This window comes from Crocodylus siamensis, chromosome 3 (genome assembly GCF_052110815.1).
Source record: "Crocodylus siamensis isolate JL-2025a chromosome 3, ASM5211081v1, whole genome shotgun sequence".
NCBI classification, from domain to species: domain Eukaryota; kingdom Metazoa; phylum Chordata; order Crocodylia; family Crocodylidae; genus Crocodylus; species Crocodylus siamensis.
Genome location: NC_143397.1, coordinates 255,706,116 through 255,725,965, shown reverse-complemented (window position 1 = coordinate 255,725,965; position 19,850 = coordinate 255,706,116). Strand labels below are relative to the sequence as shown.

At 46.9% G+C, this 19,850-nt stretch overlaps 1 protein-coding gene across 11 annotated transcripts in view; it reads left to right on the top strand.

Moving 5' to 3' along the window:
* TSNARE1 (t-SNARE domain containing 1) overlaps positions 1 to 17,083 on the top strand; it is a 791,067-nt gene extending 773,984 nt beyond the window's left edge. For all 11 annotated transcript variants that reach the window (XM_090040739.1, XM_090040746.1, XM_090040740.1 and 8 more), the window contains one exon: positions 16,952 to 17,083. Coding sequence is in view for 1 of the 11 variants with exons in the window: in XM_090040746.1 (XP_089896872.1) it covers positions 16,952 to 16,971 (20 nt within the window). In the remaining 10 variants the exon portion in view is untranslated. The remainder of the gene's footprint in view (positions 1 to 16,951) is intronic.
* Positions 17,084 to 19,850: the final 2,767 nt, after the last annotated feature.

Here is a 19,850-nt window from a genome sequence, read left to right as displayed (position 1 = left end):
CGGTGACCCAAAGAGGTGGTGGAAGCTCCTGAGAGGTTGTGGAAGAATCTAGCACCACCGACCCCCCACGGAAACAAATATCCAAGCTGCAGTAGAGTCTGTCAATCCCAGATAGGCCTCATCAGCCGTTTTTGGACACACAGATAAGACAATCATGGAAGACACTCATCCTTGACTGCAAGGGATCGCCAAAGAAGAGAAGAGGCTTCATCCTTGGAGGTTTTGAAGACCCGGTTAGACAAAGCCTTGTCTGGGATGACACTGTTGGTGCTGGTCCTGCTTGGAGCAGGGGGTTGGACTAGATGTGACCCCCTGTAGTCCCTTCACACCCTCATTGTCTGTGATTTTATCCACCCATGTATCAGGCTCCTGCAGAAGGACCTCTTCAGAAATACAGGTATGCGCTTAATGAGAAAGCTGTTGCAGTTCAGAGATCATAGCTATTGACAGGTTTCCAAAAGGATAAAACATAATCTTTTCATCTTTCATAGAGTTATCTATGCTGATCTCCAGCTTAGAGGTTTCCATATGTGTAGCTCATTAATCCCCTAGGTTATTCTGAAGGTGTTGTGTTTAGCTGATATAATGCTTTCTGTGCATTTGATATTCTTCTGTAGTGAAGGTGAAGCCCATGTATGCTCCTCCTTGTCATTTGATGCTTTATGACCTCTGATCCATGCCATGTGACTGGAACCACAACACATAGGCTCCTCCCTGGTGAGTCAATGCCAGACTTCATCTCCAAGCTGCTTTCACCACGAAACCCTTTCTAAAAGTGTATTAGCCTAGTAGCAGGCTTGTCTTGGAGCATCTTCTCATTACTGACTCAACAGTACATCCTGCAGAGCTGCATTCTTCTGTGAGGTCTTCAGTCCAAGCACTGATGCAGTGCAAGCCTACTTAGCATGTGACATCTAAGCAGGTCACAGCCCAGCAAGTTGCAAGAGCATAGGTCCAGTATTCAACTCAATTATTGTGCTCCAGAGCTGGCCTATAATAATTCCAGCTCCCACTGAAATCAAAGGCAAAAACTCTTGGTGACTTGGAATTACAGGTATTGCCCACTGAATATGACCCACAGACCTCTCTGATCCTAAATGAGTCCAATTCCCAGCTCTCGGGCAAGGGATTGAAATCACATGTCCTTGGGCAAAGGAAAAGCAAAACACTGCCTCTTCAGAGCAGAACGCAGATGGTTAAAAAAATAATGCATCTCAGTAATAGCTGTTGAACTTTGGGTTTTTTCCTCCCTTGATTCTCTTTCCCCTTTTCTTTATCTTCCAAGTAAATCACATCCACCCATCTGTTAAAAAATAAAAAGGTCTCCCTCAGCTAGTACCTATTAAAGTGCCATATGGCTGAGGTATAGCCGGAGGTGGTGGGTACCAGAGAGTGAAGCTCTGTGTGTGTAGAGATCTGTGCATTTGAGGTTTAATTAGGTAAGTGCATTTCAAGTAATTTTTCAGCTTTGCCTTAAGTATCTGCTACACATTGGGAAGGATGAGCATCAGAGGCCGGCCTGAGCTATATCATAGCATGACCCATGGGCATGACCCATCCTTCTCCTAATGGCCCTGTCTTTACTTCATCCAGACTCTTGGGCACTGCAAAGAAAGCAACCTCCTGATTATTCATGCTTCACATCTCCCATCCTGCTTTGCACAGCTTTCCTACTGCATTTCTGAATGCTGCTGCAACTGAGCCTGATACCATTTTTAGTCTGAAGTACACGGGGCCATCTGTTACAGAGGAGGAAGGAGTTCTTTGTGGAAGGATACAGATGCCATATTCCTCCAAAATGTTATTTGGGGGAAAGGAGCTGGGAGAAGTGAACAAATTTAGATTTCACACATGCTTCAGGGATTGCAAACTGCTTTGCAGAAATCTCTCACCAGCAACCACATAGAAAGCCCAGGTCAGCAGGCAGGAGGAGAAGAGGGGAAAGTCTCCCTGATCTCCCAGCAAATGTGTGTTCACACTGAAGAAGCCACTAGTACAAATTAATTAGTCCCTTCCCACGCGGAGGAGATGTAACCCTTTTTTCACCCAGAAAAGCATCCTCCAAGGTAGAATTTCTCTCTGAGGACTCATGAGTGAGGATGCATGACTTCAGTCTGCATGTGCCCCCCAAAAGTTAGGAAGTTACAGATTTATTTCAGATGGCTCCAAGAGGGCAGGAGTGAGAGGTCAACCCCAAGCAGCATCTTGGGCAGCTGTCTTGAGAGTCCTGACTGAAGCCAAGTCTTTCTGGACTTTTGGAGGCCTTTGACACTGTCTTTCACCCCGTTCTCATTAAGAAACTGGAGGGCTGTGGTGTCGACACCCACACAGTCAGATGTGTCGCCAAAAGCATCCGTGAATGTCTCCTTGCTAAAAAGGAGGCGTTACACCCAATGGAAAGGAGGGGACATCACCAGGGATGACTATACTGCAGTGACTCGGGGATGTAGGGGGGCAGTTAGGAAGGCCAAGGCAGAGGTGGAACTGGGACTAGCTTCCCAGATCAAGGACAACAAGAAGTCCTTCTTTAAATAAATTGGGGGTAAAAAGAAGGTTCCGGGTAATGCAGGGCCCCTGCAGGACGTGTTGGGAAATTTGGTCGTCACGCCAGATGACAAAGCTAACATGTTTAACGATTTCTTTGCCTCCGCCTTCCTAAGTAGAGACCAGAACAGCCACCTCTCTGCTGGTCCCCCCTCGGGCCCCGGGGGAGGCACACCTGGGCCACGGGTTAGCGAGGATTAGTTAGGGAGCTTCTGGAGGGACTGGACGTATTCAAGTCAGCCGGCCCGGACAATCTCCACCCTAGAGTACTAAAGGAATTGGCCGAGGTCATTGCAGGACCCCGGCACGGCCTTACGAGCACTCGTGGTGCTCTGGTGAGGTACCAGAGGACTGGAAGAGGGCCAACGTGGTTCCCATCTTCAAAAAGGGGAAGAAGGAGGACCTGGGAAACTATAGGCCAGTTAGTCTCACCTCGATCCTAGGCAAGCTGTTTGAGAAAATTATTCTGGCGCACATCCAGGAGGGGCCAGCAGGGGACTGCATGCTTAGGGGCAGCCAACACAGGTTCATCACTGGCAGGTCCTGTCAGACCAACCTGGTGGCCTTTTATGATCAGATCACTAAATCATTAGCTGCAGGGGTAGCAGTGGACACCGTCTTCCTGGACTTCCGGAAGGCTTTCGACACTGTCTCTCACCCTGTTCTCATTAAGAAACTGGGGGGCTGTGGTGTCGACACCTACACAGTCAGATGTGTCGCCAACTGGCTGGAGGGCCGCACCCAGAGAGCGGTGGTGGACGGGTCATGTTCGACCTGGAAGGACGTGGGCAGTGGGGTCCCCAGGGCTCGGTCCTCAGGCCCGCACTGCTCAACATCTTCATCAGTGACTTGGACGAGGGGGTAAATAGCACCCTGCTCAAATTCGCAGATAACACTAGGATGTGGGGGGATGTGGGCATGCTAGAAGGGAGGAAAAGGCTGCAATCGGACCTAGACAGGTTACAAGGGTGGGCAGACGAGAATAGGATGGGATTCAACACAGACAAGTGCAAGGTGATGCTATTGGGGAGGAACAACTGGCACCATACCTAAAGGCTGGGGAACTCCCCTCTTGTCAGTACAGAGGCGGAAAAGGATCTTAGGGTCATCATTGACTCCAAGATGAACATGGGCCGGCAGTGTGGGGACGCGGTCAGGAAGGCCAACCGCACCTTGGCATGCATCCACAGATGCATCTCGAGCAGGTCCAAGGCGGTGATCCTCCCCCTCTGTGTGGCACTGGTCAGGCCGCAGCTGGAGTCCTGCGTCCGGTTCTGGGCGCCGCACTGCAGGAGGGATGTGGTCAGCATGGAGAGGGTCCAGAGGAGGCCACTCACATGGTCGGGGGCAGCAGGGCAGGCCCTACGAGGAGAGGCGACGGGACCTGAACCTGTTCAGCCTCCACAAGAGAAGGCTGAGGGGGGATCTTGTGGCCTGTTACAAACTAGTCCGAGGGGACCAGCAGGCATTGGGGGAGTCCCCGTTCCCCTGAGCACCGCCAGGAGTGACTAGAAATAAAGGTCACAAGCTGGCAGAGGGGAAATTCAGATTAGACATCAGGAGGCGCAACTTCACGGTCAGGGCGGCTAGGATCTGGGACCAACTTCCAAGAGAAGTGGTGCTGGCTCCTGCCCTGGGGGTGTTTAAGAGGAGGCTGGATGAACACCTTGCTGGGGTTGTTTGACCCCAGTACTCTTTCCTGCCATGGCGGGGGGTCGGGCTCGATGATCTACTCAGGTCCCTTCCTACCCTACTAACTATGAAACTATGACTGTAGTGGCCAGCACTCGGCAGCTCTTTAGCTCAGCTAATCAAGGGCAGCCATCAAGTTTTTCATAAGAGTAAGGATGTTGAGAGCTTGCCGCCACTGTGGCATTGCCAAAGGGGTTACCCATGGTTGTACCAAGCCCAACCATCCTAACCATTGCTAACTGTAGGTCACAGGTAGGTGACTGGATTGTGCTGGGAGAAAGTTCACAGTAAACAGTAATTTTTGTTTTAAATGCCATTCTCATTGTCACTCTCATAGGGGGGTAGATTCTCTGCCTAGGCAAAGGGCAGCATCTTTTGTTTGATCAATGCAAGTACACGTCAGCTTGATATTTTGCTCGAAGGCGAGATGAATAATGCTTGCCACAGAATCGCTCTGACTAAAGCCGAGTGCCCTGCTGCACTGCCTCGCTCCTCGTTACTGTCTCGAGAAATCCCAGTATTACCGTGTGCAGAAGACCAAGTGGTAACCACAACAACATGATTATTTATTTATTTGTTTGTTTTGCTCTTCATACAGCATCGCAGCATTAGACACGATGACTCAATAGGTCTTTTCCATCTCACTGATGATTCATGAGTGTTCCCTGAAGCCTGTTCTCCGGTGCTTTGTCCAGTGTACTTTTCCATCATCATCTCTCTTATGCGTTTCTAAGGCGCCAGGCACAATGGTATCAAAGGAGCATTTATAGAATGATAAGCAACGGGGTTTCCACCAATTCCCTGGAGATATTCTTCCTTTTTGTTTAACAGCTTTGGGAAGGATTGCTGCATCCGTGTGCGTTAGCAGTTTCGTATTCTCACTACCCCTGCTATTCTCTCTGGAGCCAGAAAATAATTCCACTCCCTCCTTGTTATTTGCACCCTTCAAATACCAGTAGATAATAATTCAGATAATGAAGAAGCAGAATCAGCAGCATCCGTGCTATGAAGAGCGTGCAATACCTTACCCGCTCTCCAGTTACTCTTAATCATCATCCTTCTTCCCCTGCAAACTTTTCCTGCTCCGTGAAAGGAAAACAAAAGACACCCCTTGAAACCTCCTGGATCCCCTAAACGACTGTGCTAAGAAACAAAAATAAAGACAGCTGAAGCAGCGCCCCTGAGAGTCTTTGTTAGCTCGACAGGCTTGGCCGCGTATTAGAGAAGGGGATTAATTGTCTGTGGATACAGATCATAGGGAAAATGGACTTACTGACTGAACTGCAAGATAGATGGGGAATTTTGAATGGGAAAAATTAGATTGCTGCCTCTAACTGGTAACAGGGGAGGTCCTTTTTTTAGCACTGACACTTCTTCCAAAGAGATTATGGACTTAGATTAGGGGATGAGATGGACCAAAGGGGCTAGAAAGACTGGGGGAAAGGCATGGCTGAGTTTCCCTCCGTTATCATGTCCCCTCAGTGGTGTAGAGTCCATCAAGGACCATACGACAGTGGCACAGGTAGGAGCCGCATGGTTGCAACTTCAAGTCACATCAGGGTGAGCGCTGAGAATCAGAATCAGCTTGCTGACATCTCTCCTTATCACCTCCATCTTATTTTGCAAGGTGCCGCCCTGGGATGCAATCTGCCTCAGCCTCTTTGGCACTTGTGAAGACCTGTCTTTTCAGACAGGCCTTTTCTCTGCCCTCGCCACCCTCTGCTTTTGCAAGTAAATGAACAGACATGCAGCGGGGTATGGACATACTTTCATTCTGTGCAACAGAACAAGCCCCGTGCTCTTGTGCATATGAGTTTTTTACCCCCCTCTTATGTAGCAAGTAAATCAGCATGACTAGGACTGTGTACGTGTCTTCCAGGGTTGGAGCATTGCTAGGGTTGAGATGAGGGCAACTCGGGTGATCTGCTCCATTAAATGGACTTCTTTGCTTTTAAGAATGAATCCATCTATACCAGCTTCAGGGTGAATTAAGATCTCCTTTTGACACCTTTTTATGGGCAGGTTTTTCTTACCTAGTAGCAGAGTGGAGATCTCATTCATTTCACTGGATAGGACCAAAAGAAAACTATATGGTTTGATAAGGATAAGTGCAAAGTCCTGCACTTAGCACAGAGCAATCCCATGCACCAGTGCAGGCTGGGGGTGATGGGCTGAGCAGCAGCTCTGCAGAAAAGGACCTGGGGGGACAGGGGACAAGAAGCTGAACAGGAGCCAGCAGTGTGCCCTTGGTGCCAAGAAGGCAACCGGCATCCTGGGCTGTGTTGGTAGGAGCATTACCGGCAGGTCAAGGGCAGTGATTCCTCCCCTCTATTCAGCCCTGGAGTCCTGTGTCCAGCTGTAGCCCCCCACTACAGAAAGGATGTGGACACACTGGAGAGAGTCCAGCGGAGAACAATGAAAATGGTTCGGGGCTGGGACACAACTTTCGGGGAGAGGCTGAGGGAATAGGATTTACTTAGTCTGCAGAAGAGAAGACCAAGGGGGGATTGAATAGCGGCCTTCACCTCCCTTCACCGGGGGGTACTGATGCATTCAACTACTTGAACTATTGAAGGGGGGTTGCAAAGAGGATGGAGCTGGGCTGCTCTCAGTGGGGGCAGATGACAGGACAAGGAGCAATGAGCTCAAGTTGAAGCAAAGGAAGTTGAAGTTGGATACTAGGAAAAACTCTCACCAGGAGGATAGTGAAACAGCAGCAGGCTACTCGGAGAGGTGGTAGAGTCTCCATCCTTGGAGTTTTTTAAGACCCAGGTAGACAAAATGTTGGCTGGGATGATGTAGCTGGGGCTGGCCCTGCTTTGAGCAGGGGGTTGGACTAGATGTGACCTCCTGAGCTCCCTTCCCACCCTCGTTTTCTATGATTCTGTGCTGCTGCTGCTGGCAGGCGTGTTCCCAGGTTCGCTGGGAAAGAAACAAGGCTGAATGAGTCCTAGCTAATCTGCACACTGTGCAGACTATGACTATACGCCCTGGCTTGTCAGCGCTCACATCCCTGCCACTGTTTCCCTGCCACTGCAGCAATTGTGATTTGAATTAACAACTTTTGCTACCAACAGGCAAGCCAAATGGAGGGTCGAATGCAAGCAGTTCTGCATGTTTCCATAGGAACATACGATTTGCCATATTATGTCAATTGATGATTCAGTATCCATCCTGCAGCAGTAGCTAGGACTGTTGTCTGACTCAGGCAGGTTGTGTTGTAGCTGTCCCCTGGGTGTTGTTTGCAGCGCCTCCCAAGGTAGCACAGCGTCCAAACACAGCTCATTCCTTTTCCCTCGACTGGCAGGAACTGTCGGAGTACAAGTCTGCTAATCCCGTTCTTCTCCAGGGAAAGGGAAACAGGGACCAAACAGATCTTACAGGATCATGTCTGGCTGCTTTAGGGAAAGCCTCTGGGAATACAAAAGAGAAAGGAAGGTTTGTCGTTTGAAGCAAAGGGGCTCATGAGAGTCGCACCTCGATTAAGACCTTCTGCCCTCCCGGCCCTGTCCAAGCCGTATGGAACAGGGTTGAAAATCCCTAAACGGATGCCTGAACTTGTGGCTTGGGCATGGCAATGAAAGGGTTAAGGACAAACAAAGCCAGTGGATGAGGAAGGATGCTTTAGGAGCACCTTGTGGGGGGCTACGGGGTGGGAAGAAAAATAGGTTGTGCAAATGCTGGTGTCTGTGTTTTTAAGAGAACTCTTTCAGATGCCCTTTATTAGAGTAGAAGGATGATTAAAGAAGCTCCATAGGAACCCAACCTCTGCTGATCCCCGCAAGCTGCCGTCTCCTGCAAGAGGCACCAGATGCACAGGGATAGAGAACAAAGGCACCGATGCCGCTGTCAACACCGGAGTCAAGTTCATTCCGGCTGACACCCTCCTCCTCCTCCTCCTCCTGCTCCTCCGGACTTGCAGCAGATCCTGGGATCTGTACTCCCCGCTCTTCTCGCTCACCAGAGATAGGCTTATTCACTACTAAGCGAACAACCTCACTACCCGAAGGCAATCCCACTCGCCTGTTACGAATAAACAGATGAACACAAAGCCAAGCCGTATCTCCTAGCTGAGCAGAACTAATGCAGCTTAAAGTGTAAAGAGAGCGCATCAATGGGGAGAAGCATGCAATTTGCTGGGATGTTCATCACCCTCTGCTTAATGCCACTTAGCGTTACACCGTGCATTGCTTGCGCTTTTAACCTCTGGCAAGGAGAACGAATGCAGGCAGAGCTCTCCTGCCGCTTGTTGCCTCCACTTGGCCTCATGACTCCCTTCTCCAGTCTTTGCAGAAGTTTGCTGAAGTTTGTGACTAGAGGCCCAAAAGGCATCCTAAAGATGATTCTTCTTTGTGAAGCAGAGGGAGGAGGATGCTTCCTAAAGAGACGCATCCTGAGTGCTAGGGTTACACAGAAACTCAGGACATAGGGATGGAAAGGACCTTGCTCCACCTCCATGTCCAAAGCCAGGATCAACTATCTTTAAACCACTCAGGTGACCTGATCTTAACCATCTCCAGTAGTGTAGATTCAACAATAAATGGTGTTTTAGCTGGCAAGGATGTTCTTCCTGACATCCAAATAAATCCTTCTTGTTGCAGTTTAATCCCAATTTGTTTCTTGTCCAGTCCTCAAAGGATGCTGACAGTAGTTTTTTACCTTCCTCTTTACTAAATTTTTGCCTACTTGAATACTAGAATTGTAATGTATGTGAAGGTTGTTTTCATTGGGTAGCATCAATCCGGACTTCGGAAGGTCTGGATCTAGAATATTTTTGCAGGGCGTGACTTTTTTGCCTGTCTAGCGGCAAAAAAGTAAAGTTGCACTGCTGCCTTCTTCCAGTGCTCTGCTATGGTGGTTATCGGGTCAGTGGAGAAAGACTGGGGTCAGCAGGCTCAACGGCAAATGTTTTCTTGGCAGAAATATGGACCTGAGGCTGCTGCCGAGCCACTTATTATTGAGTTTGATTAATGCATGCAGTGTAATTATCAGACATTGGCACAACAGGTTTCCATGTGAACGTCCAAGTGGCTAATAATGGCCACTTGTTGGGATAGTGTTTTCCTGCTGTCAAATCACTATATTCCCCTCATACAACTCTTGGTTTACAACAGAAAGCTGGAAGGCAGCTTTCCTGTGCCTTGGGACTCAGCCATTGCGTGACACTGCCTGAGTGGGGGCCCTGGGCTGTGCGACGGAGTAATTCAAGGAGTTGAACATCCCCCCCCGTAACAAGTGTTTTGTATTAGCCAGTGACTGTCAGAGCAGGGGAAAGATGACCTCAAGCTACAGCCACAGGACTGGGAATCAAGCAAATTGTACTTAGCCGAAAAGCACAACTAGCAACTTTTTGATGCGGGTGTCCCAGCCTTTGTCCAACACCACATGGTTGAAGCATCAGCCCAGAGCAGGGGGCACATGAGGGACCTAGGTCCTACGCTTCTCTCTGAGCTGGTTTGAATCCTAACCTCCTCTATCACAGAGTCACAACCCCACCACCAGGACGCAGGTGAGACAGACCTGCAAGGACCTTCCTGTTGCGGGTGGGCCAATGGGAAGCCAAGAGGGGCAGCATCTTGGGTTCAGCAGGAGACCAAGCAAGGTGAAGCCTGACTGTACAGCTCATGAATGTGGCTACTGCCTCAGCAAATGGGGAATTGAACCTGTGTAGGCAATGTTGCTTGTGCATTTGGCATTACAGTTAATGGGGAAACTGCATGAATAGCATGGGCGGTAGAGATTAGGGGCTGCAACTGGTGCCCGGACTGCATTATTTGCAGGGCCTTCTACTCTCAGTCCTCATTGCACTGCTCTAGGGCATGCCAAGGCCACAGAGGCAGGCTCTCCTTGCTTGCTCTCCTTCTGGTCTCATGACTCTTTGGATCACCTTCAAGAGGAAGGGTGTGAAAGGTTTGCACAATTATATCTGCCCCATAGCCTGGGGGAGGGTAGTAATTGCCCTCTACTGGGACACAGGCCATGTAGGTTCAAAAGCACAGAGACTAAGGGGTCCCATGTAGACATCTAGCTGCAGGCCATGCTGATTCTGGCTGTCTGCATCTGGAGCTTCGTATGAAGGGTGGCAGACTCTTTCCCTGAGCCATCCAAGCGATGTATTTTGGCATTGACTTTCACACAGCTATTCTGTTTCCTGAAAGTGTGGATACGTAAGTGGGCACGATGCATGCAGGCTCAGCAAGTGCAATAGGCTATGTGTTGGCTGGGCATGTGCATGGCTATGTGCACGTGCCCATTGTGGACACAGTCTGGCATCTATAGCCCCAGAATGTAGGCAGCCCAAAACCATGACTAGAAAGGTATTGGCGGGGGGAGCACTAGAGCCCTTCAATGTTTTCAGGACTTGTCTTAGAAGCCAGAGGCATGGGCTCTCCATTCCCCTCACCCAGCAATGCGTCACACCTGCTTCTCTCTGACTTCCTAGTACAGTACTCTGACCATCACATCCCAGCTCAGCCACTGTCCAGACTCCTCTCTGGTGCTGCTTTTGAAGCTGGCTCCTTGAGAAGGTAAGGGAGGGACATATACAGGGCCAAGAGGAAGCAAGCAAGCCAGAGGGTGTTGGACTCAGTGTGATGGTTGCTGGCCCAGAAGGGAAGGGAGCAAAGTTTCTAGACTGGGATGGGCCTTATTTCTCATGAAGCAGAAACTCCCTCTCCTTTATTATTTTTTTTTTCTGCAATGACTATTAAGTATAAGGGAACGTGGTGAAGTTTCAAAAAGGATCACCAAGGTCAAACCCCTTCAAGATGAGGGGAGACTAGAACCAGGGTCTCGGTCCTCCCAAGCAAGTGCTAAACCACATGCAGTATCTATGCATGCAGATGGGTTACATACCCAAGGAGCAGAAGTCCTACCTACATGTAAGCGCCAAAACTACCACTTAGATGACTACAAAACCCCACTTCAAGAATGAAAGGGCAACAGAGTGGCACCCAAAGCATCTAAAACAGGATTTAGCCCTTAATATTTCCATGTACTACTTCCCTTCCTCCAATATGATGGAGTGATAGTCCTGCCTTTCTCTCCACCTTTATCTGCCTTGGCTAGTGTTGCTGGGTTAGGGATTGTGTCTTAACTGTGTGTATATATGATGTGTGTACCTTGAGAGATCCCATTTTCTTGTAAGCCATTTTCATACTGACATCGCTGCAAGAGAGAGCCTTTTAGAGGAATGGAAACAGCAGCATTTCCAGCCAGGTTGAGTTGACTTTATAAGTTAGTCGCTTCCACCCCCGTGTATGCTTTGAGAACACACAAAGAAAAAAAAATGCATGAATAGATGAATTTGATGAAAGGGAGAACTGTGTGCATTTCTCATCCACCTCTCTGCCCTAGAAACACCTCAATTTAAGGAGCCTTCATTATAGTCCAAACAGGCTAAATAACATCACGGCTTCTAAGCAGAGACAGCCAAGAGTACCAAGTCTGACAATGGTTTTTGTGCTGTGGACAATTGTCCATTACAGAGAAGAGTAAGAGGGTTTATGTAATGCAATGGGGAATACAATTTAGTTCTCTTCACAACCGCTGTGGCAAATTAGAGAAAAAAGAATTATTAAAAAAAGAGACAATCTTTGTTCGGGGAAAAGCAGGCTTTACTGAAAGCGTCATCACAGCACTGTAGATTACTTCTGAACAAAGGCCTATATAAAAGCTAAAATCCAAGAGATTCTCTGTGTCAGTAATGCAGTTCTCAGATTAATCTGGTGTCTGATTAGATTCAGCGTCAAAGAGCTGGAATATGTTGTTGCTTTCCTTTGCTGCCGCGTTATGTTTTTTTTTATTATTATTTCTTGTTCTTGCCTCTTTAATCTATCCCAAATAGAACACCACTAAGCAAATAATAATGCAAGAATAACAAATCTGGATTTAAACTTGGATTTATTCCTGCTTTGAGCAGGGAGTTGGACTAGATGTGACCTCCTGAGGTCCCTTCCGGCCCCCATCCTGCATCCTGCAGGTTCCAGGTTTTATTTATGCATAAATACTGATTTATACATATATAAAACATGCCACTCATGGTTTTCAAACATGGTTGGGTAAAGTGAAGTGCCCAAGGACCTAACTCTGTCCATTCTTGGGGTTGCAAGATGTTCCACTGAGTTCAACGCACAGACTTGCATGAGTAAATGACTCCTTGACCATAGAAAATGAGGGTTGAAGGGACCTCAGGAGGTCACATCTAGCCCAACCCCCTGCTCAAAGCAGCATCAGCCCTAACTAGATCGTCCCAGCCAGCAGCTTAAGTGATGGCAAAATCAAAAGAAAGATCTAGTGATGAAAGCAATGCATTGGGATACTGGAGTTCCCTGCTTCTTCCATAGAGTAGCTTCCTTTGACTTTGGGCAAGGTACTGATGCTCAGATCATCAGAGGACTTGAAGCACAGCGGGTTCAATCCACAAAACGACATAGAAGCTGTAGTGTCCAGCACTGTGGTGCCTTAGGGCATGCTGAAATCCATACCTTCAAGTTAGGCCTCCTAAGGTGATGGAGGTAGGGGCACCTAAGAAGGGGATTTAGGAAAGCCAGCACCCAGAGCAGGGAACCAGATGATACAGTCAAGAGGGAACGCTGAAGAAATGGGACCATTGCAGGCCTCACCTGTCAGGTGCCTATTTGCGACGCCCAGCTGGAATTCGGCACTCGAGGCATCATTTTCTCATAAAACACAACAGGTAGTGATGTGCATTTCCTCAGCCCTGTCTGTTATCCAGCATTCACCTGGAGAAGTTTGAGATCCAGGGGCCTTGACCTTGTACCTCCCATTTCTTAGGAGAAAAGCATAGCCCTATTACTTAGTGGTTTGGACACTCCCATAGGAGAGAGGAGACCTAGGTCTCCAGCATGTATTCATTTCTCAGTAAAGTTGGCGCAGGACTGTGTCTTCCTTCTTCCAGCTGAATCCCTATCCAAGAGGTTACTCCCCTTCCACCACAACTCCTGCTCAGTTATTCTCCACAGAGTAGATTGGACCCCCAGATGTGCAGCACTGTCCAGACTCAGATGGTTTTGGGCAAATGATGGTACCTCCCAAATGCAAGGGGGAGCAACTTAGAGATAGGCAACAGCTGAGGAGAGGTTAGACCAGGAGTAGGTACCTAAGAACATCTGTAAACCTCTGGTTTTATGAGTAACCACTTGCAGAATTAGACTTTTACACGTCATGCCCAAGAACTTATCTTGGCCTTCTAAAGTCACCGAAGGCTTTTCATGGACTTCACTGGGCTTTCGATCCAAAGGCAGAACAACACAACCATGCACTTGTGGCAGCTGCTGCACGCAGGGAAGCATCCAGGTGCTGCTGTGCTGCACGGCTGCAGTACGGCTGGGTTTTTTCCCACCCTCCTCCCCAACTGTGCCACTGTTTCAATTCATCCCATATTCTACTATGGGTTTGTAGTTGCTAATTAGTATCTTCCCACTTAGCAAGCTCTGCAAGCAGCAGCCTCTTTATAGTTTATTTTATTCTCGGCAGTAATCTTTCCAGCTGCCCCAAGTCCCTAAGTTTTCAAGGGGCATTTCTCTTGCCCATTAGTATTAATAATGGAGAGCAGTTGGTCTGGATGAATATTCTCCACCAGGCATTAGTTCATCAAGGTTAACTGCTATCAAATGAGCCATATTGTCCTTGTAAGTTTGCAGAAGTCAAATGAAAGTAGTATCAGCTGCAAAAATGGCCATGTGTGCACATGCTCAAGGTGGTAGGAGATAAAAAAACCAGGGCGGGCTAAAAATAATTCTAGGTGGGCCAAGTTTAGTTTATGATCTAAAACATTTCTTTTTGGTCCTGTGGGAAATATTTTATTGGGTCATTTCTTAATGCACAGAATGACCCAAGGTAAAGATGTGAGTAGAAGGCAAACACTTATCTCAGTTGAGGGCAGGGCAGGCACCGGCATGTCTCGGAAATCAAACCAAAGGCTGAATGCATTGTAAGTTAGAGCAGACTGTTCTGAGTTTGGCCAAGCTGTGCAGCCAACTTTTGCAGCAGTGTCCTGCAAGTCCCCTCCTTTATGCCCCACTTTGTACTATACTACCTGACTCAGCTATGGAGTTGGTCCTTTAACAGAAGCTGACCTTTATCTCCTCTCCTCCTGGCCCTCTGCTGCCCTTTGCCCTGCTTAGATGTGGGCCAAACCAGGACTGGGAAAGTAGGCACCTTTCTTCCCTATGTCCTATCCTCCTCTGCTGTGGGAGAGCCTTTCCCACATTCCTTTCCAAGCCGAATATTGAAAGCACCATATGCAGTATATCCTGGTATTGACCCATGGCACCCCCTCCTCACTAGGTTCTGGTACACTGTGGGCACGTTTATACAAGACACTTACTGCGCAGTAGCCTAATAATGCTGCACAGTAGCGTGCTGGTCAAACACTACTGCTCAGTGTTATTAAGCTACTGCACAGTGGCTGTCACCCAAAAACGGTGCACCGGCACTACTGTGCAATAGTGCACATTACTGTGCATTGAGTTAGTACTGTATTAAGCAGGTACTAAACTAAATACGCAGTAACTACTGCACAGTCACGAACATGTAGATGCTCCTATTGAGGACATATCAGGTGACAGTACAAGGAGCAGCGGTCTCAAGTTCAGCAAGGGAAGTTTAGGTTAGATATTAGGAAAAACTTTCTCACTAGGAGGGTGGTGAAACACTGGAACAGGTCATCCAGAGAGGTGGCAGACTCTCCGTCCTTGGAGGTTTGGAAGACCTAGCTTGACAAAGTCCTGGCTGGGATGATGTAGTTGGGGCTGGCCCTGCTTTGAGCAGGGGGTTGGACTAGATGTGACCCCCTGAGGTCCCTTCAACCCTCATTTTCTGTGATTCTACGTGAGCAGAACTTGGTAACTCAGCTGACAAAAATGGAGGTGGCAGGGATCTTAGGCAGGCTCGATTTAAGGCAGACACTGTGAGGATCTCTGTTTAGGGGCCTGCAGAGATGTAGGTGCCTCATTCCATTTGTGAGCCTAGCCCCTAACCCCAGGAGAGATCTCCATAGAAGACAGACGTTCCCTGAGATGGTCATACCGCTTCTTCTCAAGATTTCCCACCCTTACTCAGCTCCAACATGACCTTCAGCATGGTGGGCTCTGCACATCCCACTCTCAGGGCCCCATATCTCTCCATGACCCTAAGGCATTTAACTGGAAGTGTTGCATGCTCCTCCATCACAAGACATCTTGGCATTGGTGGGGCTTGCCCTGAATGACTAGGAGCAAATGAGCGTAGCAGAGATGAAATGAAGAGCTGAAGGCTAAACCTCTCAGGAAGGAGGAGCAAGGTCCTCATCTGGGGCTCCTGGATTCTAAATTATTGACTATTATTGCCTTCATCAGTGTCCCAGACATTTATTTTAATTGCTTAATACATTGGGCTAGATGCACTACTGGTCTAAATCAAAGTAGTGCCATTACAGCCATGTTAATTCAAGCCTTTAAAGAAGTCATTTGGCCCTGAATGGTGCCAGCAATGAATACTAAACCATGTTGGCTCAAACCACCCAACAATCATTTCGTGGCTGCAGAGCCTCTTCATTCATACACCCCAGGCAGGCTTTCTTCCAGGCCCACAGATTCACTGTTGCCTATTTAAATAGGTTTTGTAATGTCGATTTCTTTTTCTTTTCTTTTTTTTTCCTGTCTACAAATTGAGATACAAAATCCCCACTAGCTGCACAGCCTGCCAAAAAAGACGGCTTGTGTTGGTATTGGAGTGTGTTTACATGTCAGACATATGGTGCCCCTCATCCCAGTCCAAACAGAAACCTTGGAATCTGCATCCTTGGAGAAAAAGCTGATCCAAGATCCACAGGATTAGCTTAGGTTTTGTCTCTCTCGTGCACACATACGTACCGTGAGCCATATGAGTGCTGCCTGCTAGTCTTAGAAAAGCAGCTACTGCAGGAATGGTTTGATTGGGCCGAGTTAACTTCTGTAGCCCTGAGGAGTGAAGGATGGAGGAGCATGGTCAGCTATCTGTGACGCTGATTTTCCTTTCTCTTGTGGCCACAGATACTGGGCACCTGTGCAATTAGTTGCATCCTTTGCAGGGTTTGTCTTTTCCATTCAGTCCATTTCTGGTATAAGACTAATGGAATATAAAAAATGAAAGGGAGAGGGAGATATTTCCAAAGAACCAGGTTGGGTTTCATATTTCATCATCAGACATATGCAGCCAGGAGCACTTCATGGGGCAATAACTGCTTGTGCGAGCTGGTTTTACTATGCGGACCTATGGGGAAGAGATTGAGGTTGCTACCTGTGTTGTCCCTTGCCAAATGACCCAGTTCTTGGCCTGAAGTTCCTACATATTCACATCCCATACATTTTCTTTTTTTAAACACCAGATTTACTGCCTTTCTGGTGCTTTGCTTTCCTGGCAATTCAGGAGAACAACAACATCAAATTCTGCTCAAGCTCGATTATTCCCAGTGTTTCCTTGCAGCACTTCTTCATCTCCCCTGCCAATCACCATTCTTCCTGCCCCTGCAAAATATATTCTGCTCTTTCCTCTATTCCCGGGCTGGATGCAGCCGGGCACACTTGTATGCAATTGTGTATCTGTGCCTTACCACCAACAGTGTATTGATTCGGGACCATCTCGACCGGTCATCCTTTCATCGGCTGGCACTTGATATCAGGAAATCTCTGAGAAACCCATGAATACTTATCAGTTATTCTTGCTTTTGCAGAGCACCAGATCACACCGTGAAGTGGAACGGACTCTGGGCGTGCTTCAGATTCAGGCCATACATCAATGTCTGCTTTACTGAATATATTAAAAAGGCTGTAACCAATAAACACTGTAACTGTATGAAAGGAAAGCTAGGTTTTGTACCATTTATTAGACATTGTGAATGAGTTTTCCCTTGATTTCCTTCAATTAAGACAGACACTGTGCTTGACCTTGTTTTATGGATTTTACTTGTCCTATGTATCTGGAGAATGTTGTCCCATTGCTGCCAACGCCTGGCATTTCGTGTGCTTGAAGATATGTAGCTGTTAGTTCATCTTTATTGTTTGTTCTCTCAACATGTTCCTGATCGCTAATTTTGTTCATTTAAAGCCATGAAAGTCAACTTGTTTGGGTTGCTTCTTTTATTTTTATTTTTTTTACAAGTTCCAACATTATCTAGGGCAAAAAATTCACATACCATGAACTGCTGATTTAGAAATCACTCTTCGGGACCAAATGAAGACATTTTTAGGATTGCATGTGACACGTTAGGCAGGCTGCTTAAATATTTAGTTGGTTTATACATTTGTACCTCTACATACACAAAGCAACATGCATTTATTTCTGGGAAACAGTAGTGAAAGCACAAGGCATTTGAGACTGAATATTACCCTCTCACTGGTGGGGGAAAAAAAGGAATGTGATGATCTCATAGGGAAAAAAATAATTTCAAAGCTTCAGTGGTTCAAAACAAACTCAACATTTTGTTGTCTTATGACCTTTTTCACATCTTTTAAACTGCAAGTTTGATAGGAAAAAAATGTTATTAAAATCCACTTTTATATGCTTCTTTTACCCCCAAGAAAGAAAAAAAGGAAGAACAGCGTTTGGTCAGTAAAAGGGGGAAATCATTAAATGTTGATTAAATTGTCACATAAGATGCTGCAGAAAATCTCCAAAAAAGTGAATTAGATAATTAGCCATGAGATGTGTCATTGTTTGAAAGAGAGCATTTTAAAGAAAAATACCTTCCAAGGGACCATTTTAATTATCTCTATATAGTGAATATCTTTGGCCAAATAGAAAGGTTAGAAACCTACAGCAAACCAGATCCTCACTCAGCTGCCGAATTGACCCCAACAGAGCTATGCCAGTGCTTGCAGGCTCAAGCCTTGGGCACTAAGGGCCAGTTTCTGCAAGACCAACTTTGCCACCGACTCAGTTGGATCCTGAGAAGTGTTGAGCACAAGAAATCCCCACTGAAACCACTGTGGTTCCTAGAGGGTTCGCAACCTAAACACTCACTTAATCAAAGGATTGTGAAAAATTCATAGGCTCCTCTAACAATATATTTCCCAACCTAGCAAGTAAAACTCAGTGAGTTACATACAGAGCTAATGCACAGGAACTGCTCATAAAAGAACTGAATAAAAAGGAAGGCAAATATTTTTCCCAAGTGAATTGAGTGTGGGCCAAAGAGGCAAAATGCAATGCCTGTTGCTCTTCCAGTTTGGTCACAGAGCTATTTCTGTTGGGGGGGGGGCGGATCTTTGGCTTTCCAATTCAGCTGCAGAGCTGAAACTACCAGCAAGTTTGCCAAGTTGGTTAGGGATGGGTTTTTCTCATACGGATGGCACCCATCAAGAGAGATATATAGTGAAACTGTCAACCAGCTGCTACACAGCAAGCACTCTTGGTATTAAAGTCCCAGACCGGTTACTCAGAGTCATATTATGTACTAGCGGTCCTTCTTTGTTAACCCTTCAGGGAATCTACGTTATTATAGGCCATTTATTGACAACAGGAAACACTATTTAAAAACAAAAAACAGTCCTTCCACGAGACTGCTATAATGCAATGTATTTATTCTGAATTCATGTTTTCCATTGATTTGCACATAACAGGGGTATATTCTTCTTATTTCCATGACAAATTAATCCAGCAATACCATTAAAGTGCTGTTTACGCTCTTATTGTTTATGTAAACAAGTAAAAGTTGCAACAGTTCTGTTATATTTAGATTGCTATAGGAGCATGCAGATGTCACCCTTGCATTGTAACAGGTTTTAGATGTATCATTTGATGTAGATACAGTGGTTACATTTGCATGTCCCCTAAAAATAGGTAGCCACACAACCCACATTCAGTGCCAGCCAGAGAATTTGTGACCCCCATCTCACTCCAGAATACCCTAGGGCTGCAGTGGGTGGATTGTTTTGATGAGATGTTCGAATACCTCCAGGCAGAGAGGAGAAAAAATGAGTCTAGGTACCCTGCTCCCATTGAACTAATAGCTATTGGCATCACCTTCTTCCTTGGCCATGTTTCGTATCAGGCCTGGTCCAGAAGATGTGCTCAGGCCCTGCAGGTGAGACAGTCACAGGCACACTTAGCATCAGGACCCTACCAGCAATTGGCTGCTGAAGGTTTTATCATGACTAGGCATGCCCAGAAGTGAAGCAGAAAAGAGTAGAGTAGCCCAGCAGATAATTTTATAGACAGGAACTTGGGCCCCCTGTGAAGATATGGTGCCTCCTGGTTTAGGCAATAGCCGAGTAGGGCTTTTGGCGATGGAAATGTTAGAATTTTGTGCTTATTGGGGCAGTTAGAAGGGATTCAGATGTAGAGGCCTTTTGTGGCTCTAGCCTCTGGTTCTCTGGATATAAAGAAGAGATCATTCTCCAAGATGGTCAATTCAAGCATCAAACATTTCCTAGCTCTATTTGACCTTGGGTAGTTCCAGTGCATACATTAGGGTGTAACGTATCAGAACTCCTACACTCGCTGAAAAAAAAAAACACTTACTGGAGAGGGGAATGGGAAAGACTTAGAGTCGATTGTGTTACATACTAGAAAGACCTCTGCTATACCCAGTGCATTATGGGTCTGCTACAGGGCCCATTGCATTGAATAAA